Below are 27664 nucleotides of genomic sequence, written 5' to 3'. Positions count from 1 at the left end.
AAGCTTTCAAAAAGCAGCCCAGATTATGAATGTTTTTAATTAATACACCCGTGCATTGGAAAGCACGTGAATATTGGTCCATTGTGATCTCTCTCCGGTCGTGTCGGATCGCCGTCCCATCGAGCTATGTGAGTGAAGGAATAGAGATTGCATCAAATGCTTGACTACCTATATAATATTGTGTCCTGTACATTTGGATAATCTCCTGAGAGAACAACCAGAACAACCACCGTTACCGGTCTGGAAGTCGTTATCATATTACATGCCGTAATGTGATGCATTCAAGACCTTGTATTCAATGCACTTGCAGAAGGGTCTACCCACGCAACGAATACCTACCAAATCACATCTACTGCATCCAACCTATATAACCTACCTAAAGTATTATGTCCATCAAAAATAATACCTCTATAATCGATTGTAGATACACCACATCAAACAAAGCACTTATTCAAATAACATGACGGAAGTTACCATCACCTATTACCAATATATTATACTGTATATTTACCAATAAAAGCCCACTAATCGCGCCATGACACGTCATAATCGATAGAATCGACTCTGGACGTCCGGTGACGGACACTGACGGACGGTAATGGACGTATTAGTTGCCGTATATGGACGTAAAGGCTTATTGTTTGAAGTGACACTTAAATTAAGGATGCCAAGGCTATAACGTCAGAATTATGAGCTTTTGAATATTCAAATGTTTGATTTACCCGACTGCCAAGAAGGGCCTAACCTAGCGCTCGCCTTGATAGAGACATTTCTTTAATACTTTTTTTATATGACCTGATTCGAGTTAGTTTGGGATTTAGGGATAAAGAAAATGTTTTATTTGAACTTTTAGAAGCAATAATTCATATTTAAATCCTTTATTTTGACATCCTCACAATATAGAGGAATCACAGTTTTAACCCCATGATTTCTTCTGAGTGAAAGCTAATTTCATCCAGTTTAACAGTTGGGACCCTGGCCTTTGTAGCCAAACCTTATACTTCATTGACCTAAAACTCCCTATACACCATCTCAAAATATATCTAAAACCAACATTAATCCAAACCTATTGTTTCCAAGCTATCACCCCTATCACAGGAAGCATCTACTTGCGCAGTGAGACAACGGCTGCGCGCGCGCCGGACATGACACCGACCTACACCACTGTTCATATCTGCTGTCACAGTTTTATTACTTTTAATGTACACGACGGCTTTATTGATTAAGTAAAGTGTATCTTTAGGGATTGTCCAAAAGAGTCATTTTTTGCTATGATTCTTTCTGCTGCTGCGTTAACATCTGCTTTCTTATTAACTCCATTACTTGTTTCTTTTTCCTTAAGTGCAGTAGCACCTATATTTTGAGGCTCATTCCAATCGAAGATAAACATGCCACATACATTTTCCTTTATTTTTTCTTGTACCTATAGGTCCCGTCTATAAAACACTATGATTTCTACACCCAATCATTATACATAAAACAATATTCCCATACATCATTAAATAATAACATCATCAAGTTCCGTATGTCCGTATGTCTGTCACTTCATAGCCTGCAGTTATAATTACTGAGCTGGACAGACGCCGCCGGCAGACTTGTCAACGTTTTAATCTGTTTAATAACGCCTTCTATTTCAAGGTCTTTGTTATCTTGTAGATATTTATACATATGTAGTTAGTTATTAATGAACTGGTTATAGGATTGAACTGTGTGGGGTTAAGTCTAGATTATTATTCTTCTAAGTATTGGGATCTTTGCTAACAGTTTTTCATTGAGAGATTTTACTTTTGCACGCTCTTTCGGCTTATTTAGATCTATGATTACTTAATGTTGAAAAAAACTTACTTGGGAATAATTTCATCCATTTTGACTGACTCTTGAGGGATTTTTTCAAACTTATTGTGCTTATGTTAAGTAGGTTATGTTTCTAAATATAGGTTGTAATCTTCAGTCAAAGCTCTCCATATTATTTCCCAAATCCCAACAAAGTAAAGCTATAATATAACAGAACAAGTACTAGAATCTATCTGTTCTACACATCGTGCGGCCGGAGGCAGTGCTGTCAATATTATAATCCGTTGCATAACACGCCAGTCCGTTTCAAGGTCCAGCTCACTGGGTTAAGCAATTGTCTTTACTTGAGTATTAGCTAGTAACAAATTGATTAAATTCTTAGGTATTACGATATGTTATTTTGCTACTGCAAGAGTACAAGAAGTGTTGGTAGGAGGAACAATAAGAGAAGCTTTGTAAAAACTGTCATAGTATGGACATGTGATGCAGAGGAATGAGGATCATGTTATGAGGAAGGCCTTGAGCTTAAATGTGGATATAGAGGAAAGGGACGACCAAAGAAATGAAAGGATAGACTGTGTGAAAGACGATGAAGCTGGAAAGAGTAATACTTGTGAGATGATGATAAAGAGGTAGGTATGCAAGAATATAAACAGAGAAATACTTAAATAACACTAAATTACCCTTATCAAAAGCTCGTATTTTTGCAATCAATCCATTGCATTTTGCATAAACAACATAATATTGTAGGTAAATAAAGTTACGTGGATCTCCGGAGGCTGTCGATATAATATCCGTTGCATAACTCAAGGTCAGTGTCGGATGCGCGCGCGCAGCCTGTAGCGCTAATGGACTTTTTGTTTTTCATTTTGTGCTTAATCATTTATTACTGTTAGTTTTGTTTGTTTTGGTTGAAGTTGAAGAGGATTGTTTATTTTTGTTTCAATAGATTAAATTGCTTGTTAAGGTGGTAATTAATTTATTTCGATAATTTAGTTATTGATCGAGTTAACTCATTTAAATATTTTTTTGGCAGTGATAAAGATTATACAGGGTTAGCAATTGACAATCAGGCTCCTTAATTCATAAAATCAATTTTAAAAATTCTTATTCCTGCCTATTACTTCAAACTACGTCAGTAATGAAGCGGAAAGTTCAAAGCTCTAGAATTGGACAAAAACATGGAAAAAATCGAACAGTCATAGCAGGTTTTACCCAAGATAAGTCGTTTCCCTTACATTAGATAGCTAAAGCAATACTTAGAATAAAGTATGACTAAGTACAAAAACTTAAGTTACAATCTGACCACTGCACTAAAAGTAATCAAAACAAAAAAAATATACGTCTAGGTATGAAAATCATAAAATATGTAATAACTTTATTTTTGTTACTAATGCTGAAATAGCAATCACAGTGTTCGTCATCATCATGCGCCTAGCCTTTTCCCAACTTTCTTGGGGTCGGCTTCCAGTCTAACCGGATACAGCTAAGTATCAGTGTTTTACAAGTAGCGACTGGTTATCTGACCTCCTCAACCCAGTTACCCGGGCAAGTCAATACCCCTTGGTCAGACTGTCAGACTTCACAGAGCAATAACAGTTGTGTCGCCATTTAAAATTAAGAACACAGTACTTCATAATAAAATTTCTGCATCCAAAAATAGACGACCTTTATCCTAAATACAGACAGGACAAACAAACAGTATTTCTTATTTAGAAGTTCATTCACAAGTTCAATCCACATTTTTTATAATCTATGACTCAGGCCGTGGTTAAGTCGCTTCCTTTCAACTCATTCACAAGTAATCCAATATTTTAAGTCTTCGTGTAAACAGATCCCGGCCATCAATCCTTCACGCTCGACTTAACTGTAATATGAAAACAAAATACTTGATAGAGGCATAAAAAGTTGGCTCTTGATGGGGGATAACAAAAAAGTGGGAAATAGGTGTATATATTGATGATGTCATTTTCTAAAAGAAATTCATGAAATTATAATCAGACAAATTTTAATGCAAGATTCAGTCTAGAAGCGATTTGAGTACCTTTCCATTGGGACCCAAGACATATATTCATTCTGCAGAAAATGCTCCATTTTTATAACTTTTCAAGTCCAGCTAATTCAATGATTAACCTATAAAGAATAAAACAAAAAATCCAACAAAATGGGATCGTTTGGGAGCTACGGTGCCACAGACAACAAACTGAGTACGTAAAACTTCTAAGTTGTAACACCCCCTCCCTTGTTGCGTTGCAGGTTCTCTATGTAACATTTTTCTACGTTTTCTCCCGAGCCTAAAACGTCTCCAAAACTCTCTTCACCCAAAACACAGGCAAAACCAGCACAAATACCTAAAGCATCCACAAACAAAGCTACTCCGTGAGATCAGGATCAACGACCGCCATTAGTTACCCGATCTCCTCACAAGTGGCCACGTGGGCAGTCAGACATTGATACTCCAGTTAAATACGACTGTTAAGTTTAACTGAGACAGTTTTGTTACCGATATTGTTGCTAACTGGCTTTTCCTGTAGTTAATGGTGTGTTCTGATGGTGGTGCTGATTGTGGTACTGTTATGGAGATTAATGTTAATTCCTATAGTTGATATGATTTGACACTTTCGTAGTAACGTTTGAGATAGAAGGAAACTTTCTGAAGCCTGCAGTGCATATTGGTTTTAAGTAGGTGAACGAAACAGGCCCTAAAACCACTGCAATCAAAAAATGGACCCCAAAAATCTACATAAACACAATTGCACTGATTAAAAAATATACTGACCTATCAAAAAATACCTCATTTGAAGTTCAAATGTCTAACTTTCTTTACCAAACAAAACATCAACCAAAAGAAACCGATATCCATAAATTGAAAAATAGGAACCATTACATAACATAAATCCATTGTTCCCGAGGATTCAATATCCGCCATATTGGCTGCGCGCGCGCATTCGTGGGTGAAAGTGACCCGGCTTTGACCTTTGCAAGGCTTAAAGGGCTTGCTCTTGTGCAATACTGATCTATATTCAAGGTTTTTACTCTTTCTACGTAAATTGTTTTTACCAAGCTACAAAAAGGTTAAAGGTCGTAGAAGTCCTGTTTTTTACTCATTAAAACATATACCTAATTAATATCTACATAAGCTGTAAACATGGTTGTAAGAAAACCTGTATTTTTTATGAGGTTGCTTTTTGTGTTATTTTTTGGGAAGCCAATTTGGCTAATACTTAACGCCTCTAATTGGTTTGTGTTATCTCTTTTTATATTGAGTTTGGTTTCAAATTAATATAAAGAGGCATAATTGAATTTAGAAAGGTAAAGTCCAGTAGTCAAGTCATCTAAATAGAAGGGAAAAATATTCTTTTTTTTAATTTTCTGTACCTTCATGTTTTAAACCACTCCTATCAATTTCAAAGCACTATAACCTTCCCATTCTTCAAAAAATCTCCGCTCCAAAAGCCAGCTAGAATTTTCCATCACCCCATTGGTCACACTGGCGTGCACATGTCAATACCACTCGGTATAAGGGCAGACCTGGCCTGACCAAATGAGGCAAGGTCGGTGTCCGGTAGAGGTCGCCCAGAAGATATGAAGACGGATTTAGGCTCGTTCAGTGCGTAAATAACTAAAATGATGGTTGATGGCGCTTGGTGATTCGCTGAATCTATTTTTAGATCTTTAAGTGGATTGTAAAAAGTTGCTGAAAATCCATATTTTTAGGAGTCCTGTTATTGCTATTTATCAGTAAATAAGTACAAGAACAAAATATATCTTTTCATACCTTATTGGATAAAGATCTAATGTAGCTGTCAGGACTAGATGCTGTGTTTGATGCTATGAACATAGATGGATCATAATAATACTTTTAGGCCATAGTTTGTATCCCTTGAATACCACCTCATATTTATTAAGGACCACTTAAAATTACATTAAGGACGGTTAGGTCCTCCTCCCAAAAAAGGGCAACTTAAAAGCACTAATGCAGTTAACGTCAGATCTGCAAAAAGACCAAGAGAAGACAGGCTATAATCTTGTTTTGAATCGCCTGCAGGATTTCTTGTAACTTAAGATTCTTCGTAATCCTCCATGGAATATTTACGTCTGAGAATCAAAGAAATACAGAATGCAGTATGTTGAGTTACGACTCCTTATCTATACTTTACTATATTAAAGATTTTTTTGCTTGTTTGTTTGTACTGCAAAGGCTCCGAAACTACTGAACCGATTTGAAAAATTCTTTCACTATTGGAAAGCTACACTCTTCCCGAGTAACATAGGCTATTTTTTATCCCGGTACAAGCAGTAGTTCCCACGGGAGGCGGATGGAACCGCAGTAAAAATGCTAGTTAAATAATATGTATAGTACGTAGGTACTTCTTAATGTTATATAGGTATTATTAATTGTGTTAGTCATTGTTACTTTAGAGGTCAGGAAATAAAACCTGTGGTTTATTGTCACGAATGTTACCGCAAATCTTTTTGCGATTATCTCTATAATTATAGTGCAGTTTCTTAAAATACAATGCAGTTATCTAAAGCTGTATGCATTTTTTGTGGCTGTTCACGACATAAGGGATCTTTGTCAATTAAAGGTATCGGACCTTGCCCAACTTACGAACACTTGATAGTTTACAAACATTAGTAAGAAGATAACAATTGCGCAGTATTTAATCCAACTCAACGACAAGACAATTAATTAAGACTTATCCAATTTTTTCTTCCCTAATCGCGACAAAAACTTAATAGAAGTTAAACCAACATTCAATGGTTCCTATGTGGGTGGTTGCCAAGGTCAAACCATTATGTTTAATGGTTAATTTATGACCGCGATGGCAGTAGTTAATGCTGGTAGAATAAGCAAGGATTGTAATGAGATTGTGTGGGTACAGGAATATCTTTAATATTGTTCGCGAGATGCATACTAAGGAGTGTTATGTAGTGTTATCTAACTTTATTTTAATGGTGTAACAACCAGTTTATTCTCCGTGAACTTGAAATAAGAAACTTAGTTTTCTTTCTTTTAGAATAGCATTGTAATTCAAAGGGATTTATTAGAAGTCGGAACAATTCACTAAGATGCTGATTTTGATACAAAAATTAAGACTTATATTTAGATTAGGTAGACCATATAATCTGAGATGATACTAACGGTTAGCTAGGCGCTAACTTTAAAACATAGCCACCACAAAAACACACTTAGGTCACAAAAAGCAAGACCTATCCAAAAAACTGTACACACGAAGATTTTTTTTCACGAACCGATTATACATTTGTTTATCCAAACTAATATTATAAATGCGAAAGTAACTCTGTCTGTCTGTCTGTCTGTCTGTCTTTTCTTCACGCCTAAACTACTTAACCGATTTGTGTGAAATTTGGTACAGACATAGTTTGAAACTTGAGAAAGGACATAGGATAGTCTTTATTACAAAAAAAAAAAAAAAATATTCCGGACATATGTATAGCGCCACCTATTGGTCAAATCAAAAATCTGCTGGTAGTCACTATTCCACGCGAACGAAGTTGCGGGCAAAAGCTAGTTAAATTATAAACAAAAACGGCCAGTGGCCAGTTACATTTGTTTTAAGAATCGAAAGAAGTTTATAATTGAATCAATCGATTGATCGATGCTAGACGGTCAGAAGTTTTGAGTTATGCTATCAATCAATGTTTCGACAATGAGCCGGTGGCAAGGTTGCGATGTGGGCGAGACTGTGAAGATCGGGAGATATAGGATTATGAGAATTGGCTGCGGATTTGTGGATTAAAAGAGTATTATAATAATTATTTGTTTGTATGTTTTTTTGGTGAAGTCTTCAAGCATTGACCTCTAAGTCTATCTTTGGATGAATAAAAAAAATCTTAGTGTAGCGTTAAATACGATGTGTCTGGAAAATCGAGATCTTGGTTTGCCTTTATTATTTACTCTTCTATCATGATCAAAAGTGATGACGTTATATAACCGTTCATAAGAGTATCTTCATTAGGTTCATTCATAAGGTTTACCGGAATTTGACCATTACTATTGTTACTTAAGACGTTATACTAGATCAAGAAATTGTAAACATAGCCACTATCTTCGCTCAGTATGCCTTGAAACTTAAGGCTTCTTGGTTTCCCCGAGGTTTTTATAATCTCGTTAGCAAAGCCATGTCAGTGATCTGCTAACCATTGAATAATACATTACCCCACCTTGAACCTTGGCTAAATCTGCAAAAAAACTGTAGTAAACGTTTCTCACTTTGTATTATCATCAGGCGATTTGACATGATCAATAATATCTTAGATCGCATCAAGATCTACGTCAGCAGCATAAACCTAATATCTATTAGATCAAGATTAATCAGTGAGCTTTGAGATTTTTTTGCTATTTGACGTCGGTTATGTTTATGCGCAAATTCTAAAATTTTTTCTGTAGTTTTTTTGTTAGTTCTACACGTGCATCCTCTTGACATAGAGTTATCTAGATTATCCAGAGATATAAACAGCAGAGGAGTCTAAATTAAAGTCTCAGTTTTGAGAAAGGGTAGCTTTTATTTGTTTTACGACTGATTGACAAATAAATCAAGCCGATCCTACAGTCGCAGCGCAAGTATGGCGCGATGACGTCTTTCATTTGAAATAACGATGATAATTATCTATCAACGGAAGTGAACTCAATAATCACACACGACACGACAAGGGTGTTCCTATTGAAAACAACAAGGAAATGAAACAAAAACCAGTCAACAGACCTCCGAGATAAACGGGGTATAACTAATGGTAGTGACATTAACATCATGCTATCTTATCAGTGACTTATCGGTGATCAATCTCCGTGGGCCAGGTATCTTGGACTGATCGTGTCGGCGCCTTGCATGTCAATGGTATATGCTAGTCATACGGCACACGCTTTTGTCAAGGTACTTCGAAATGGTTGTTAATATTGGTTTTTATTGAGCATGCTTCCTGAATTTTATGGTCTTTTTTCCTCCTTGAAATATCTTCTTCTTGTCACATCTGGGTATGATCTTGTCCAGGGATGTCAAATAGGATTTGCAATAGGACGCATTTCAGTCCAAGGACGTCCAAGTAGCTTTAAGTAATACGGTACTTACTAGTAAAGATAAAGTAAATGCAGTTGCCACAGTTAATAAGGTTAGACAGCAGAAATCCGATACGGCAATAATATTTTGAATTTGCTTTTGATTTATTATTAGATTCCATTGGAATGCGATACAGAATGGCTGGAACATTATTGCACCTTACATTATATTGCTTGGGCTTCGGACTAGGTAAACTTGTAACCCTTGCGAGATAAAGGACAGGCAGACAGACCATTCTTCAAGTTGAAGCACTCGGAATGCGTGGGCTGGTAGACAGCATGCCAGCGGAGCGAGGAACTGGCTTGTGGGGCAAGCAATAAACCGTAGCGGTTATTTTTAATGAATGTCCGAAATGAAATGACAAAAATTCTGGAAAAGATAAAAAAATAGGCGAATAAATCCTATGATTTATTTTTTTATGCGTGACATTTAAACTTTTTTCGTCAAGTTTGCCTGTTTTTAATATTTTCTAATCTGCACAGTTGAAAACATAAGTTTCATTTTCATTGGGATCGAATTGACTTCAAAACTCAATTTCACCCTTCTGGTGTCCGTATATTATTATATTTCATTCATTCATTTCTTTTTCTTCCTGTTCCCAAGGCATTTGGGGTGGGGGTATCTTTTATTCGGTTGTCTATACAAAGTCTTATCTTGATATTTTGTCTCATGTTGCTATTCGCTTTTAACTTAAACCTCTAACCAATCAGTCTCCGAGCATACATAACTTAACGCCGTTAAGTTACACGACCGAGCCCAGATAAAGTGCCACCGAGCAAATTTCACGAATACCGACACATTTTGTAACGATCCGTTTAATTCGCTCAGTTAAACTAAACCGTTTCATTTGTTAATCGCATTTGAATAGAAATTGTTGTAATACGAATATTGGAATGTGGTTCCTGCAGGTCCGGTACAGACAGGGTCTTCAGAGGTACTAGTTTCAGATGTCAGGTTTCATTTGTTATTGGATTAAGAAGGATTCGAGTTTTTGGACAGATTAATTAGAGGTAGGTAGGTAGGAAGGAATTAGGTTAGGATAGGTAGGTGAACTTTAAAAAAAGTTGCTCCAAACGTGCTTTGAGTGATGGCGGGGCTATATCAAGCTGAAGTATAAACTGACATTTATTGAAAAATCAGATCAATAAAGCATATCCCCACATTTGAATTTGCCTAATTGAGTTTTACTTACACATATGTAGCCCTATTTATTATAGTCGTTCTCACTTTAAATATCTACTATTGCCAAAACGAAGTCACAATCGTCATCATTACAAAACCTTTATTCACTAACAAACGATCAAACGATGTACTTAACTAGACGGCCTCCACTTAACCCTTCAGTGCTCACACCCACTCCATTTTACCACGATTAATCAAAACGTGGGCAAACAAGACGATGCTATCATTTCAAGGTCAATTTCAAAAACAAATTCCAAAAAATCACCCGAGGCGACAGAAGCGTTATTAAAAAAACCAGTAGCGTTACAACAGTCGAGATATTGATCGGTGAACTTAGGTGCGCGGGCGCAGACGTGATCGCGCAATGACGCGATGGATTATAGGCTGTCCCCTATACCTTGGCATGGTAATGAAGATGGTGCTAGAAGTTTTAGATAGGTTCTCGAATGTAAGTCGTGGTAAATCATAATTTGTGAAGAACTTGATACTTAAATAGGTAAAAAGGGAAGGTTTTAGATAGGAAACTCATAAAATAAGAGAGAGCTTCTAGGAAATATACCATGTCACAAATATGCTCAGAATCATCAATGAAGATGATGAAATCCAGGGCATGACCAAAATCATTTAGTTCGTACTAAAAAATACTTCTATAGCGAGGTGAGATATTATACTTTTACCAGAATAATTAAGTCGAATTACGAACTTTTATATTTTTCTAGGAAGTCGGTTAAAATATTTGATCACTGAATCGTAATTAAAACTCTTTAATTGATAAACCACGATTTCAACGTGTGAAGATACCAATCGGTATGCAGGAGCTATAAAGTATATTATATCTTTATATCTCGTAACTGTTACATCAGACTGATGGGAAGCTATTAAAATCGCGTAACTGCAGTATTACGGTGTTATGGGAATTACTAATTGCCAACAGTTAATTGTGGTCGTGAACTTTGGTTCATTAGCAAAGTGTGGCTGAATTTCTGCTTGCTGCTTCATTTAACATATTTTTTATTTATTTGCATTTCCATTTCCAGTTTTGTTACATAATCATGAATATCCTGCTTGTGCTTAAACTTATTCATGACCTCATTCATACTGTTTTCTAGTATGTTCTACATCATTTATAATTTCACGATACTTCATAGGTCAGGTTCATTATTTACTTTACCCTTTTTTGTGGGATATCATAAATGTTCCCTCTCATTTCTGATGTTCTGTGTCTGCAGAGCAGAAGTGTCAGACTTTTATAGACTAGATCCACCATGTTCCTTTAGGAGCCCTTTACGTACCGTTGCCGCGATAACTTTATCGAATAATCCTAAAGCCTCGGCATTTACTTTCCAATTTCCCATAGGAATATAAAAAATAAGTAGTATATTTTTCCTCTCCATTTAAAAATCTATCTGAACAACTTACAAAGCTCCTTCTACGCGCAATATCTCACGCATTTGATATCAAAACATCAACTACACTAGATACGGCCCACCACGTGCATCCCTATCGAGTTACATCACCACGTGTCATTAACGCATCTAGTTAAACAACATCATTATTCATTCACTGAGACGTGAGATCAAAATCATCTTGTCTTCACTTCTGTAGTAAGATTATAAAGAGGAAAAAACATTTTGTTAGTTTGTTTGTAGGTTTGTAGCCCCGAAACTACTGGTTATAAAAAATCTTTCAGTGTTCAGAAGCTACACTATCTCCTGATTACATAAGCTGTATTTTATCCGGATACAGGAGGTTTTTTTTTAACGACGTCAAAAATTATCAAATGACCCCTCCCGCTGTGGATTAACAGCGGTGAGGGAGTGTCAGACTCTTACTGACTAAAAACCGCCGTGTTCCGTCGTAGGCCTTTTATGTAAAAGGGCCGCGGTAACTCTTCCGAACAATCCCGCAGCCCCGGCAGACGAAGTAGCTTCCATGGATTACATAGGTGAAACCGGAGGAAACGGTTTAGAACACTTTTGAAGTTATCGATTTTTATGCGGATTTATGCCAAAATAATGACCAATAATGGTCTACCTAAGATTTCATACTAGAGCAGTGGTTCTTAACCGGTGGTCCGCGGACCACTGGTGGTCCCTGGAGGCATTCCAAGTGGTCCGCGAAGCTGAGCTTCGCGACGTTGCTATACGTTATCTAACTTAATTTTTATCGGCTTATAATTGCGAGCGGGGTTTCGCATGGACGTATATCGGGTGTGTCGTACCTAGTCCCCCCATTCATGAAAATGTATATTTGGGCTACATTTTACGTAATTTTGGTTTTGAGTCTTAAAAAATAATTAAAATTTCGCGCTCGCTTCGCTCGCGTATTCAGGAACTGTATGCCCTTATTTTTGCATTTGTCAGCAAACAGGAAGTTAAGTACGTTTGGGCAAAATTTTACGTAATATTTGGTTGAAGTCCGATAAAAATCTCGCGCTCGCTTCGCTCGCGTATTCAGAAACTATATGCCCTTATTTTTGCATTTTTCAACAAACAAATAGTTAAGTACGTTTGGGCAACATTTTACGTAATATTTGGTTTAAGTCCGATAAAATTTCGCGCTCGCTTCGCTCGCGTATTCAGAAACTATATTATGGCCCTTATTTTTGCATTTGTCAACAAACAAAACGTTAAGTACGTTTGGGCTAAATTTTACGTAATTTTTGTTTTAAGTCCGATAAAAATTTCGCGCTCGCTTCGCTCGCGTATTCAGAAAGTATATGCCCTTATTTTTGCATTTCTCAACAAACAAGTAGTTAAGTACGTTTGGGCTACATTTCACGTAATATTTGGTTTAAGTACGATAAAAATTTCGCGCTCGCTTCGCTCGCGCATTTGAAAACTACATGGCCAAGTTTGTCTTTATTTGCATTTGCTTACCTACACAACTGCCGCCATGCGTTTAGCTTTGAGTAGAACTGACCCAAACATTCTGTTTTTTTTTTGATAAATAATAAAGAAATGAGTGCTAAGTTAGGTAAACCGATGAGGTGGTCCCTGGCAAGACAAACTTTAGTTAAAGTGGTCCCTCATGTCAAAAAGGTTAAGAACCACTGTACTAGAGTATGATGTGAATATTTACCTGACCCAATGACATATTATGATCAATCACCCTAATAGGGTAGTGTCCAGGGTCGAAATAATGAAATAATATTTAGTCCGCTTTTTAGATAATCAAAAAATATTGGATACGTATTTTTTCTTTTTTTAATTAAACATAAAATGACAAAGATAATACGCTTCAAAAATTAGGAGTGGGGGCCTTTTACGTCACAGTGTCCTGAAAATTGTAGCAACTTGTGACGTCACACTCAACTTTAACACGCTATATCTTAACAAGTTCTGATCCAATTTAAAAAAGAAAAAATACGTATCGCTTAATTTTGGACAATCTACAAGACGGACTAATTATTATTTTTTAGGAAACTAGCCAATTGAAATGTCTTGTAAAACCAATTAGTAGCAAAGGCTAGACCACCTGCCTCGCTCACTATTTGTCAAGCAAGATTACATCTACTGAATGGTCTTTATAACTCGCTCGCACTTTACCGATACTGTCCAATACATTATGTTTATTAAGTTACGAAAGCTGTCTAGTGTCTGGTTATTTTAACCATATTGTTTATTGTTTAAATAGCTGAAGAGATAGCAATTTCTTGCACAAGTGTTTGGTATGCCGATTGCCTTGACGCGGACCTTTTTAAATGTTTGAACATCATTAGCTTTTACTAATACTAGCTGCTGCCCACGGTGGCACCTGTGTTATGAGGGAACTGCTTCACGTACCCGGACAAAAAGTACCTATCTTGTCGTCTATCTCGATAAATAGGCTATTAAGCTTTTAAAATAAAAAAAAATGTCCCAGTAGTTTCTACAAGATGTAGCGGGGTCGTCGAAACAAACAACTTTTTCCTGCTCTTTCGAGAAAGTCAATTAAGAGATCATTTGAGCAGATTCCTGAGTATCAAATTATCAAATCTAAACAGATTGGTATCATAATAAAATATGATGGTTATTACAAAATAAATATTCGCTAACTAGCTCGATGTTACGTCAAGCTGAATCAGAGATTCTTGATTCTAGGTTTAAATATGGATCATTAAAAAAGTATGCATTCTTTATCTAGGGAAAAACTTCAACTTGTTTAAAAAAAAATATTGTCATCATGATATTATCTGCTGAAAACACTATAATTTATTGGTTTATTATGTACTTTAGTCAGTATAATACGTAGATAAAAAATATCATGGAAGTAATTCTTATCGCTAGATAACTTTTAGAAGCGGGCATTTAGGTGCCGCGCAGTCTCGAAATAATATAAATACACACATACATTTATTTGTCAACCAGACTAACTAAGGGGGTATTGGGTTGCCTGGGTGACTGGGTAGACACTGGGGTGACAGATAGGCAGTTTTTGCTAATTGTAAAACACTGGTACTCAGCTGCATCCGGTTGGACTGAAAGCCGACCCCAACATAGTTTAGAAAATGGTGGGCAGATGATGACCTAAAAGTAACTTAATTAATAGTCGATTGATTAGAATCTTATAATTACTTACTTCCCTGTGTATAACGGTTATTTTAAAGTAAAACGTACGAATTCACACGTAACTATTTTTAGCCATTAAGGACCCTATCGACTTTGCAAATTACTGCGAAATTCTATACGGTTTAGTAACGGCCGTATATATTATTTTTATTAACTTAATTAACATCTGGAAAACGACATTTTTGTCAGAAAAAAAGATCAACTTTGTGGCAAAAATTTACATGTTTTAATACGTGATTTTATCAAAATTTGATCGTAAATTACGTATTAAGAGTGTTTTTAGACGTTTATAGTTTTGTACAAATAAATTACAGGTATTTCTGCGAAATATTACATATATTAAATTACATTTAAATATTTCTACTACATAGGTAGCTATTACTTATATTAATGACATAGGTACAGAAAGCAAAAGAATTTATTCCGTCTGCAAGTGGCAGCTATTGGAAGCTAGTACCTATGTTTGTTGATTTTTACCCTAAGGGCTCTAAAACCACTAAGCCGATTTGAAAAAATATTTAATCGGGATGCTATTCTTGCTTCTGGTGACATATGTAGGTGACTACATTTTATCCGGGTACGAATACTAGTTTCCACGGGACGTGTGTAAAGGTCCCAAAAACGGCTGTAACATAACTATAAAGAAGAAGGATCTGTTACAATTTTTAATAATACAATTTCTTAGAGATAATGAGAGAAATGCAACTTCTGATTATTTTACTGTTTTGTATATTGATGTGTGTTTTACGTAATAACTACGTATCGGTTATTGACTGATGATGAACCGGTCTGTTGTACAAAAAAATATATTTTTTAGTGTTATTGGTTTACATTTAAATGGTAATGTTTGATAAATGGAGTTTAAAAAAGTGTTTTATTCTTTTTATCTCTTACGTTCTGGAATCTTGTTTGAAAGATTTTTTGATGCCACTAATTAAAAAGGTTTTACTCAATTTACTTTAGAAACTTTGTGTCTTCTAGTATATCTTTTGAAATAAAAGTGACTGCAATATTTCATATCAGGACATAAAAGATTAAAAAAGATAAATCTATGATTAACGACCAAAACGCTTACTTCTTTTGTATGATTCATATTCAGCCTTATCAAAAAACCTAGACCGAATAGAATATATTTATCTAAAGTCTTATCTTCTGCAAAATTAATATGACTTAGCCAACACGTGCCTGAGGCTAATAAACATATAATTTACATACATTTCTCAGTAAATAAGATTCGTTGCAACAGTATGTAATGTCGATAGAATCGGTTTACATACTTAGAGCGTTCAAACAACTGGAGTGGCCGTGACCACAAATCAATTCAAGAAAGTCTGCCAAACGCGCGAGGGTGAGGCATTGTAACCAAATGTAGTGATAGCTCACACATGCATTTTCGCACACACGCACACTACAAAATTGACAAACACAAGCATAAACATTAACTTGACATACTTATCTTAATGTGTCAGTGTGGCAGTTTCATACCTTTTGCAAATTTTAAGAAACGGCAATGGCTTTGTCGTCTCCAGTTGGTTCAATTATCCAAGTTTTCATTTGAGTGTTTGGCAGATTGCGATTCTTATCAGCTTCTGATGAAACTATCAATTACTAGCGCGAATTAACTTATTGGTAATGTACTAATGTTTAATTTTGTGGACCTTGGAATGTTTTAAAGTTTAACTTGTGGTTTTAATTGCGAAAGTTCTTAATTCTACAGTACTCTTCTTTTTCTCTGTGTGGTAATGACACAAATGTTTGGAAAGATGTACAATTTTAGCGGAAAAGCCTATCTTAATATACATAGGTACACGCTATTTAACACTGAATTAAATCAAATCTGACTACTAGTTCATGATATAAGCTCGTTCAAGCAAACAATCAAAAAAAAGTTTACCTAATAATATTAGCATAGATCGACTTCGTAATAAATCACAAGCATTGTCTAAAAGAGAATTGTAAAATTCGTACACAAAAGTTTCTTTAAAGATACAAAAAGCTTCTATCATAAACTAAAAAAGACATATTGATTAATGACTCAAAAAAACTGATGTTTACAGCATTTACAATCCATATCCGATACAGTTTCAAACTTAATTTAAATTCTTAATTATAAAAATGCCAAACTATAGTAAAAACACTATTAAGTTATATGGTATATTGACATTAGTTTGTTAAAACATGTTTCTTTAATTGCTATTTATGGTTTTAGTGATTGTGTTAATTTTATTTAATTATTATTTATGGGGAGAATACAAATTGTTGTCTATAGTCTCGCCATGGGCTATAAGCGCCATTTAGACGCCATATTTGTACGCAAAAAAAATATTTACGCGTGTAAAATATAGTTCCCGTTTAAACATGGAAAACTGCGTTGCACATTACAACCTGTTTTTTTTTTTATTTAACGTAACATAGTAGATATTACTCTGTCTCATGCTTTCAACCTACTGCCAAAAATGGAACTTCGAAATTCGGCCCCAGTAAGCTGAAATATTTTTATCTTTTAAAATACATACAACTTAATCATTCGCTTAGAGGTACATATCATTAAGTATTTATTAGATTATTGACATTGACATCTTCGATTTAATAACCTGTTTCGCAAATTATGTTCTTTTTGCAGTAATTAAAAATACACCGACCGATCCTTATTTATAGTAATAAAAAAACCAAGTGTGAAAATTAAGACGTATTTTATTACTAGCTAAAGATTCAAACATGCATTAAAGATTTCCATTAGGTACCTATTTATGTACTTTTTGTAATTCCCTTTATTTTATGATTAAAACTGTTCTGCAATGGGGCTAATTTTTAATACCAATGTAGTTGAAAACAATATAGTTAAGCCTATGGAGGTTCTCAAATGGAAGTAGGTAAAAACCAGTAGTTAACACTTTCAACGAAGGGTGATCTACAGTTCAATAGATTTCAGATGAAGTGACAAATTCTTCGTAATGGAAATAAACATCAAACAGTTCAGAAAACTCTAGAACAAATAACGATAGCAAAGTATTGTATTATCTAATACTTAATCCAAGTATTGTCAATACGTCAATGTAAACGTGGCATGACTACCAAATAGTTACCATAAACGAACCGACAGACTGCCACAGAATATAAAACGTTTACCTGTAAAGACATATTTTCCATTACCTATCATACTAGGATTATTCCTTATTCCTCACCATCGACGATGCATATAAGCAAGATTGCATTATCTGTCATTTGCATTTGAAGAAAAGCTATGATCGTGTCTGCCTTTGTTAAAAAGCATTTAAGTAAATATTTCTAAAATCTTATTATTTTGTGGAATATATTGTAAGAAGTGTTATAAATGTGTAAAACAGAAGTATCTTCAAAAGCTACCAAAGATAGCTCATGTCGAAGGATAGACTTGAAACTTCCGAAAAAATTGGTAGATGTGCTAACCTCTCAAGATGCTTCTATTGTGCTAAGGTATTAGATATATTCGTTATTTTAAACTAATATATAATCTAACAGTTTGCCAGAACGTTGCTGAAGCGGATATTGTACCTGATCAATTTCCAAATGCAAACAACAACGAAACTACTATTGATGTTGAGGAAAATGCGTGTAATAAGTACAAAACAAAACTTGACCTGGGTGTAGTATATAAGAGAGATATTTGTGGGAATCCTTACTCCAAAGATCTCTGCTGAAATCGACCTGAATTAACCAGTATTTTTCTTCCAGTGAGGCGATGGAGAGCCGCGTGGGCCTGGACTACATCGTAGAACATGCGGAGTATACGGGCAAACTCGCAGCCGCACTCACATCGCCGGCCGCGCCTGTTAAGAAACAGGTAAGACCTTTAAGAAAGGAATATTAGTCATAAATTCTCCTTATTACATCGGGACATAAGGGTCTATAGGATGTGTGTCTAGTAGTGTCGTCAGGGTGCCAAAACCTGAAGTGTAAATCAAAGACTATACTTAGTGGTTTAGTTAGTAGATGTCCTTAACCTTCAAAACTTATAGAAACTTCTTTGCTATGATTGACCACAAAAATATACGTGCTTTCTCCTTTTCCTGAGAAATCAGTTTTTTCGCCTAGAGAATTCAATTACAAAGACTAAGTTTTCATACGTATAAGACTGCCACGTTCCCCACGGATTCAGTTCCAGCGTTTTCGGAGTTCCAATGTACTTAACTGTTATTGTATTACTCTGCAGGTTTTCGAGTTGCTATCAGCGTTGTGCGTGTACAATGCTGATGGCTACGCCAGAGCGGTGGACACACTTGAGCGATACAAGGTAAGACAACTGAATTGTTTTCTCTATATTACTGTGTGCAAACACATATTAGACCTTAATTGACGACCTGACGATCTATAAAGATAATACTGTTGATAGGCTCGAGATTGACTACGAACTTATCCGAGTAAGCAATACTGTGGTCAAACGTAGAGCATGCTTATCCAGTCAGTAGTAGTATACCTATCCACTTTACTTGAAGTGGACAACAGATCTCAATAAGAACATAGATTTTGGAGCCATTTCATCAGTAGAATCAAAAGTTAGTTTCTGCAGTACAGACATACACCTGTTAATTTTAATAAATCATCCACCTGTCATATCTTATTGTCTTTTACGACAATCTGTTTTGCATGTAACATTGTTCTTTTAGCACAAACAAATAGAATGAATCATTCGAGGTAAACACCTGTGTTTGTGACCGATGTTAGCATTATTACCATCTTTAGTAAAAGATTGCTATCTTTTACTACTTATGCAGATTTCTGATACTGATCTGAGCGCGTGGCCCTGTGTACATAGGTATTTAGTTTACGATGACTTTGCTGTTTGTGGAGGTCTGAAGATTCTCATGCAAATAAAGCACTTAAAGATAAATTAACTAAAAGAGACATGAGAGTAATCTAGTAGGTCTATATTGAGGGTTTCAAACTTAAAGGTCATGTGAAAACAAATCAAACGTTTATAGAACATTAGGCTATGTTTTTTAATAAACGGTTTCAGAAACCTGCATTTCCATGTTTTCGGTGTATGTATTTTGAAGCCCTAGGTATCCCCACAAATCACACAGTTTATCTATTAAGAAATGATAACTCTGTATTCAATAAACTTCTACGTTTTTACATAAACCTCAACAATTCCATTTGTTGCTATCAATTCATTAATCTATGTCTTCCAGTCTCTAAAAGGCGAGAGGTACCGCCTGAGCGTGGTGGTGGAAGAACTGAAGAATGCGACCACCACAGACTACAAGACTGCCCTGGTGGCGTTCATCAACTGCCTCATAATCTCCGCGCCCCGCCTGCCTGACAGGATCCGAGTCAGGAATGAGTTCATTGGTAAGGAAAACCACCTGTCATTTTCCTCTCCTTCTTCGTCGATTCGCTCTTGGCAGAGCGGTCGTGGTCACATTAGAGGCGGACATAGCTCTTCTCATGATCTCTCGACATATATCTCTGTAATTTTTCTAATACGAAGTAATAGAAGAGTCCTGTACCTTTATCAACAGCTCATATAACAAAAGGATGTTGTTTTTTTTGGATGTTTTTTTTTTTCAATTTTGAAATTTGCCCAATTTTTTTTAATTTGAGAAGTGATTCTGTTTGAAAGTGTCTGACTTGGAGTTGATATATATTTATTTTTAGAGCAGTAGCTTGTTGTTGTTAAATATGGAGCAGATGTTTGTTCTGCGTTTTGGGCATTAATCTGATTGTTTTTTCTGTTTTCAGGACTGGGTCTTCTACCAACATTAAACAACTTAAGGTAAGCATCATCCATTATTTAACTTGATGATCGTATTATATCATTAAGGTATCCAAAAATATTTTCATCAAATTACGTCAGCTATGTCATATTTCATATTTTCCTACTCTTTTACCACAACTTATTCGCCTAATTTAGATATGTAGTGCTTGTCCATATGGCCACCAGTTGAATAAGCTTTCAATAATTATTACCTCTTTAAGGAATTTATTACCGTTAACTGACTGCTATATTCCTACAAAGCTTCTCATAAAGATAAACTCACAAATAAGGAGCTACATTACATAATAATATTAACATAATTATCTCAACCGGGCAGTGTGCAAAACGCATAAATCTACCACATTATACCTATGTCAAACAGAAATTATATTCCGCCTTATAAAGTTACCTACATCGACAAATATGTCTTGTTCAGAAAAACATACGACCGTTTTAAAAAAATGATTTACAAGACCGACATTTGTTCTTTGTGTCAGAATCATGTACATTAATTAACTACACAATATTCTTGAGGCAGGATTTATGATGATTTTATCGTTTTTCAGCCATTCGAATCATTCATTGAAAAATATGTGTTGTTATCGTTTTTACATTGTAAATGCCAAAAAACTGACGGTTTCTGAAAATATTTTCTTTAATTATATATTGACATGATTGGAAACGACATTATTATTATTAGTAAATCAATAACCAGTACAATAATTATTTAGATTACATCGACCACAGTTTAACATTGTTTTTTTGTAGTCACCAATTGACTACGCTCCATAATTTTATAGGCGAGACACCAAAAAAACAAAATGCGATCAAGTTTTTTGTCCCTCGTTATTTAGTACCAAATAAATATAACACATTCTATTGTGAAGTTTAAAATTGAGCAATTTGTGTAATTTGATATATTGGTCCCTATCATTTGGAAATAAACAGTAGCTCTTATGTACTTAAAATACGCAGTTTCAATTTGAGTCTTAAGTGTATCTCTATAAAGTCTAATTTTGACAAAGCAACGAAGTAAATTGGTGGTTGTAAGTTTCCAATGAGGGTTTTTGATATTTTTTCTGCCGCCAGGCGGCGCTTCGCATGCGTCAGGTCCAAACAGCTGTCAAATAGTATGGAATTGTAGGTGCCGAACTTATTGTTTATTGAAATTCTGTTATATTGGAAGTGTTATTGATTTTATTATGGACTACGGTCAGAATAAGGTTTCCGAACTAAAAATTGAGCTAAGAAGGAGGAAGGAGGAGAAGGAGAGGGTGCAAAAGTCACTGGTACTAAGGAAAAGCTTGTTGAAAAATTTGTTCACAATATGATTTAGTTTTTTTTATTTACTCAACCTCAATAGTAAAACAATAATGCAGTGCTTTAATTATAAAATAAAAAAAAAACACTAAAATCGTTCACTATTCATAGTAAAGATAAGCACTTTGACAGTTACCTGGACCTGACGACTCGGTGCTGCCACCTGGTGGACGCCATTTTAGAAAACCCTCATTGACAAAATTAAATTAGTGTTGTAAATTACCTAAGCATTGCTTAATGAACTTAATGTGACATCAATAAACTCTTAATTAACTTAATTCTCAACGTCTTATTTACGACCAAATCATTTTATTGTAGGTACGTTATTACCATTTATTACAAGAATAGTTATGTTCGTTTATTTAGTTACTTCCATTCCCACAACTATTTAGCCCATGTTTTTGTCTTACTCGCTGAATACGCAAAATTGTATTTCAAAACAGCTTGTAACCAAACTCTTGCCCACAAAAATACAATATTACCATTATCAGGTTTAGCCACAATAAAGTTCCTAAAACCCTAAAACCCAATATCTTAACCAAAAGAAACCGATATTTTACTATCTACCTGCAACCCTTCTAAAACCAAATCCTAAAGTATCAAAAACAAGTCGTTGTCAGTTTGAAAAACGAAGTTAACCGACTTCTGCGTAGGCGCATCCTTTGGTCCGGTCCGCACCAAATATGGCGTCGTATCCTTTATGAATAACCACTCGTTAAATTATTAGCTACAGCGGATAATGTGACTAAACCCTCGGTAACCGGTTTGTGATTATATTTAGCTGATTCAGTTGTTATATTAATATTAGTTTGTATGTTATTATTAAATGTGTCATGATTACTTGGAACTGTTCCGTATCTACTACCTAATATGGCTATAAAAGGTAGTGACTATCGGAAGGTTCGTTAGTATCTAATCGTTAGAATAACATTTTCAAAAAAGGTTAAAACAAAATCATTAATGTTGCAGATAGTAAAATTGTAAAAAGGAAATAATGAAAAGAAGAAAAAATGACTTGCACCTAATCTTATCTAACTACTTCATAAAACATTTTCCTCAATTTGAATCTACTTATTACTGGTGACGTTAAAAGTAGTGTTGGTCCCTCTTACAAGTAGGAATAGCTACTTCGACACCTACTTTAGTATTTTCCATTTAAAATCAAAAGCGTTTCGTAAAACAGTTAGATTTGAAGTTTACCCATAGTTCACAAGTAGCGCTTGTATGACCAGTATGGACTCAAGCATTATGCCTGAGGGCAAAGTTTCTATTACTTACTTTCCCTCAAAACTGTATATTTTTGTACTGTTGTCGTGAGAAACAGGTATTTGAAGTAATCTGGACATGGCTATTCTCTTGATAGATTTTTTTTTTAATTAGGTGTCGTACTTTACTTACCTAAGTTATTTAAGTAGGTACTACTACCTACTTTCTTTCGTATGACTTTCTTTCCAAATGTCCTCTAAGTGTGAAAGCCGCTTTAGCCTCCGAAAATAAAGTTTACGCTATTTCATTCATAATAACCTAACAGGCCCTGATTAAAATCTCTTCAAATGTTTGATTTGATTAAAAATTTCAAATAGCAGAAGAACTCTTCAAATGGTTGACATAACTTTTCTTTTTGTTTAAAAGTTCCCCCATATAACTAGTTCTATTTACTTTCTTGCAGACATGAAGCAGCCAGCCACCCAGACCTGGGCGTCCAACTGGACGTGTTTGAGGAGCAGAGGGAGAGTGATGAGGCCCAGGGTCCCGGAGGAATCAACCTCAACTCACACCTGGATGTGTTCTATGCTATCCTTAAACAGGTAGGAACTATGACCACTATAGTCACTAGTGAGTGTGCTATGTATGAAAGGGTAGGGATGGAGAGGCAGAGGTAATAATTCAATCAATGACGATTTCAAACACGACCCTTATATAGGGATAGCAGATACGTACCTGCCTGGTACACCACCATCTACCGTAATATGTAACATTTAACTACCCATATACATATGTAGGTACAATATGATAACGATCGTTGGGTAAATGTTGTCTTCCCAATCTTTTAGGTGGCGGACACACCACAGGAGATCCCATTCCTGAGCATTCTGCAGCACTTGCTGAGGATAGACCCGAAGGAGCCAGTGAGTGACATCGTATGGGACACGGCTGAGACTCTGGTGCACCGCGCCACATTGCTGGAGACCAGGGAAGATGCTGCTAAATTGCTTAGAGCTCCTAGTGTTCAGGTAATGAAGCATTTTAATCTTTAATAAATAAAAACCTAACAAATATACCTTTAATGGCTCTGTACTTGTTCATTCGTAAGATTGCCATTGAGTAACACGAACTTTCTGTCTCTAAAAATTTAGAACTAAGTTCTTCTAGCTAGACCAAAATCAAAATGGGTTTTCTATTTTATTCTTGTAGTTTTACAGGTCTCCTTATCGCAAAGTTACTATTGGTCAAATATAATGTAACTCATCGTCATCTTTAACCTCCATCATCTTCTGATCTCCAGGCTAAGGTCGGCTGTACCTGTCAGCACCGTGACATGTCTGGTGGTGGAAGGAAGCAGAGTCTGCAGAGAGCGTTGTCGCCACCGCCACCACCTCCTCCACCAGCCATGATGCCCAGCGCATGTAAGATATAATACACTATTTTATTTATCTTTAGTAACCTGACTTGGCTTCTTTTAAGTCTTGTGTCATGAGAGTTTTTATTTGATGATATTCATCCGTGGCGTAGCTGAATTAATACCTGTAGTGACATTTGATTATGAGTACAGCCCCTGTATCAACATGGTTCCAAATATCTGGATTATTTTACAGGCTTTTCAATTATCAAATAACAATGCTTCCATTGCTCAATAAATGTTCTTCATAAACTTCTCCATGAACTACAGCTGTTCACAAACATTTTCTATCCTCAGGTATACCACCACCGCCAGCACCAATGCTACCCCCACCTCCCCCCTGCGGTCCCCCTCCCCCGCCCGTCCCGCCGCCCCCCTCCGCCTGTCCCCCCTCCCCGCCGGCGCCAGTTCTGGACATCAAGCTGCCGCAGCAGGAGACACCCATACCGAAGACAAAGATGAAAACTATTAACTGGAATAAAATTCCTAATAATAAGGTGAGATGAATTTAAAGCTACAGTTACAGTTGGTTCTACAGATACTTTAAGAACTGCCTCATCATTACAATGATAACTTACCTAATATTCAGAATACATCCTCGATTCCTCAGATCATCATTATTTGCTACTTAACGTTCATTATTTTCAGGTCATCGGTCAAAACAATATCTGGTCACTGGTAGCGTCGGCACACAAACACTCACCGAAAGCAGAATTAGACTGGACAGAGATAGAAGGCCTCTTCTGTCAACAGGTAACTAACCAGTATTCCAGAACTGTTAACTGATAGAGATTTGCATGTTTTTGTTCATAGGAACATCATTTATTACATTTATATAAAACCTGTTCTATAGTCTTACATTACAAACCTGTATTTAAGCAAGCGTGGCCGCAATCCAGCCATGGGACGGTGAAAAAGCTGATGTTGAAGCTATATACTTACTACAAATCGTTCTATTTGTTTTCTTGCAATAATTTTCTAAACTGTGTTTTGACCTTCCCAGATACAGCCAACCGGGTCTGCAGGATCATCACCCAGGTTAGGCCGAAGTCCCATCTGTGACAGTTCAGGGGAGAGGAAACCGAGGAAGGAGTCTTCTGAGATTACTCTCTTGGACGGCAAGAGGAGTCTCAACGTTAATATTTTCTTGAAGCAGTTCAGAAGGTAAGACAGCAATCTTCTTTTAGGTAAGCTATAGAACATTTTCAGCCTTTTTGCTGTTCGACTTTATTATTTCGAATTAATGATGTTTTCCTGTCCTATTAGTCATGTATTAGTCAGTCATTTATGTCTTAGATACCTTTAGGAAATATATCATTAACCAAGTTTTTATTGTTACTTTATTTATATTTTCTCCTTTCCAGTTCCAACGAGGATATTATCCAGCTAATCCGTGAAGGAGCTCACGATGACATCGGCACTGAGAAGTTGCGTGGTCTACTCAAGATACTGCCCGAAGTAGACGAGTCTGAAATGCTGAAAGCTTTTACCGGTGACGTCACAAAATTGGGAACTGCTGAGAAATTCTTGTTGCAGCTCATACAGCTTCCTAAGTAAGTGGTCTTTTCGGTATACTGGTTGGTCTTTTTGGTCTATTGAGTAGACCTAGTATATTTTGTTATGAGATTATTTCATGGTATTTCAAATTAGTTTGTACTAACAATGATTACTTTCTTTCAGCTACAAACTGCGTATTGAATGCATGCTTCTGAAAGAAGAATGGGCTTCAACATCTGGGTACTTAGAGAGTGCTATCAACGCCATTTTGGTTGCTGGAGACGATCTGATGTCTTCAAGAGCGTTACAGGTAAAACTACAATACTTTATAACACTGCAAAGATTTTGTTTGTTTGTCATATGCGTATCAAAGAAAAGTTTGGGTATGGTTCACTGAAAATGTTATCAAATCATGGAGGGAACTGTTAAACCAGCTTGGTTCTTCTTTGTTGCTATTTACTAATTTCTTTTATAATTTACAGGAGGTGCTATACATAGCATTGATAGCGGGTAACTTCCTGAACGCGGGCGGGTACGCAGGCGGAGCCGCGGGCGTCAAGTTGTCTTCTCTGCAGAAGCTGCCTGACATTAGGGCTAACAAGCCTGGCATGACACTCATGCACTATGTCGCTATGGTAAGGACTAGAAAAAAATATTCCTATGGGATCAGAAAACTTACCTGCTTTAAAACTTCTTAACACCTTTACACCTTCTTTAAAAAAATGTGTCTTCCTGAGAGGTGTATTAACATTTTAATATATCAGAGGTCAGATAGGCAGTCGCTTCTTGTAAAGCCCTGGTACTCAGCTGAATCCGGTTAGACTGGAAGCCGACCCCAACATGATTGGGAAAAAGGCTCGGAAGATGATTCACAAATACCCTTTGCCTGACATAAAAACTTGGTTCTCTCTCCCCAGCAAGCAGAACGCAAGAACAAAGAACTGATCCACTTCGCAGACGACACTCGCGTGCTGGAAGAGGCCGCTAAGGCCAGCGTGGAACAGCTGCACAACGAGATCAAGACCCTCGCCAACAGGATACAGGGGCTGAAGAAGGAAATATTGCTGCCAAGTACACAGCAGGATATTAAGGAGCAGATGGGAGATTTCTTGCAAGTAAGGAAACATAATTTTCAGTGGCTTATTTGAAAATAAATCTGAGTTCGAAAGGGAATCGTATAAGCTGTAAGGACATCTTTAAAACCTTCATAATCATTTTATTTTATAGGTGGCCGAACAAGAAGTATCAGCTCTGAACAAAGATATGGAGGAAGTGGAAAGCATTCGTAAACAGCTTGCGGAGTTCTTCTGCGAGGATACTGGATCCTTTAAACTGGAGGAGTGCTTTAAGGTGAGTTCATGTATAAGTCCTTCAGAGTTAATAAGAGAATGATCACTGGCCAGTACCACAAATTTTAGTTCAAATAATTGCACTCATCGGCCATTGTAATCACCCTGCAGGGTGGGTAACTTTATAAAACTCCACTACTTCTACAAGTAAAACCTAGGTTTCTTTGTTTGAAATCCCGAGTTATTTTTAGCTATAAAATTTCTCACTGCCATTTTGCAATTCCAGATGTTCGTATGGTTCTGCAGCAAGTTCAGGTCTGCAGTGAGCGACAATGAGCGGAGGCGCGCCAATGAGGAGCAGGCCGCCGCCAGGAGACGCGCCAGAGATCTCGCCGCCGCAAGAGTTAAGACTGGCAAGTCAAATTAACTATGAAATATTCAAATTAGAGTTGGTCTAATTCCACTGAGACAGTTTTGTCACAGTTAAGGTTAATGTACATATATGTACTACTAAGTACACGCACATGAACTTCTAAGAGCTATTTAGAGGTCTTTGAATCAAAGCAGAACATCAAGAATTTACCTCTATTTTG

General features: G+C 36.2%; 1 protein-coding gene across 3 annotated transcripts in view; it reads left to right on the top strand.

Annotated features, from left to right (window-relative positions):
- Positions 1-27664, top strand: part of LOC110377444 (inverted formin-2) — a 98757-nt gene that overhangs the window by 66420 nt on the left and 4673 nt on the right. For all 3 annotated transcript variants that reach the window (XM_064040851.1, XM_064040850.1, XM_064040849.1), the window contains 16 exons: positions 18323-18431; positions 18801-18881; positions 19780-19939; positions 20330-20363; positions 23335-23473; positions 23720-23899; positions 24172-24292; positions 24583-24782; positions 24934-25038; positions 25289-25449; positions 25650-25838; positions 25966-26092; positions 26265-26417; positions 26700-26897; positions 27010-27132; positions 27358-27484. In XM_064040851.1, coding sequence (XP_063896921.1) covers positions 18330-18431; positions 18801-18881; positions 19780-19939; positions 20330-20363; positions 23335-23473; positions 23720-23899; positions 24172-24292; positions 24583-24782; positions 24934-25038; positions 25289-25449; positions 25650-25838; positions 25966-26092; positions 26265-26417; positions 26700-26897; positions 27010-27132; positions 27358-27484 — 2200 coding nt within the window. In that variant the 5' untranslated portion in view covers positions 18323-18329. The remainder of the gene's footprint in view (positions 1-18322; positions 18432-18800; positions 18882-19779; positions 19940-20329; positions 20364-23334; positions 23474-23719; positions 23900-24171; positions 24293-24582; positions 24783-24933; positions 25039-25288; positions 25450-25649; positions 25839-25965; positions 26093-26264; positions 26418-26699; positions 26898-27009; positions 27133-27357; positions 27485-27664) is intronic.

Source organism: Helicoverpa armigera, chromosome 23 (assembly GCF_030705265.1).
Source record: "Helicoverpa armigera isolate CAAS_96S chromosome 23, ASM3070526v1, whole genome shotgun sequence".
In the NCBI taxonomy this organism is placed as follows: domain Eukaryota; kingdom Metazoa; phylum Arthropoda; class Insecta; order Lepidoptera; family Noctuidae; genus Helicoverpa; species Helicoverpa armigera.
Note: the sequence above shows the minus strand (reverse complement) of the source record. Positions and strands in the feature narration are given on the sequence as shown.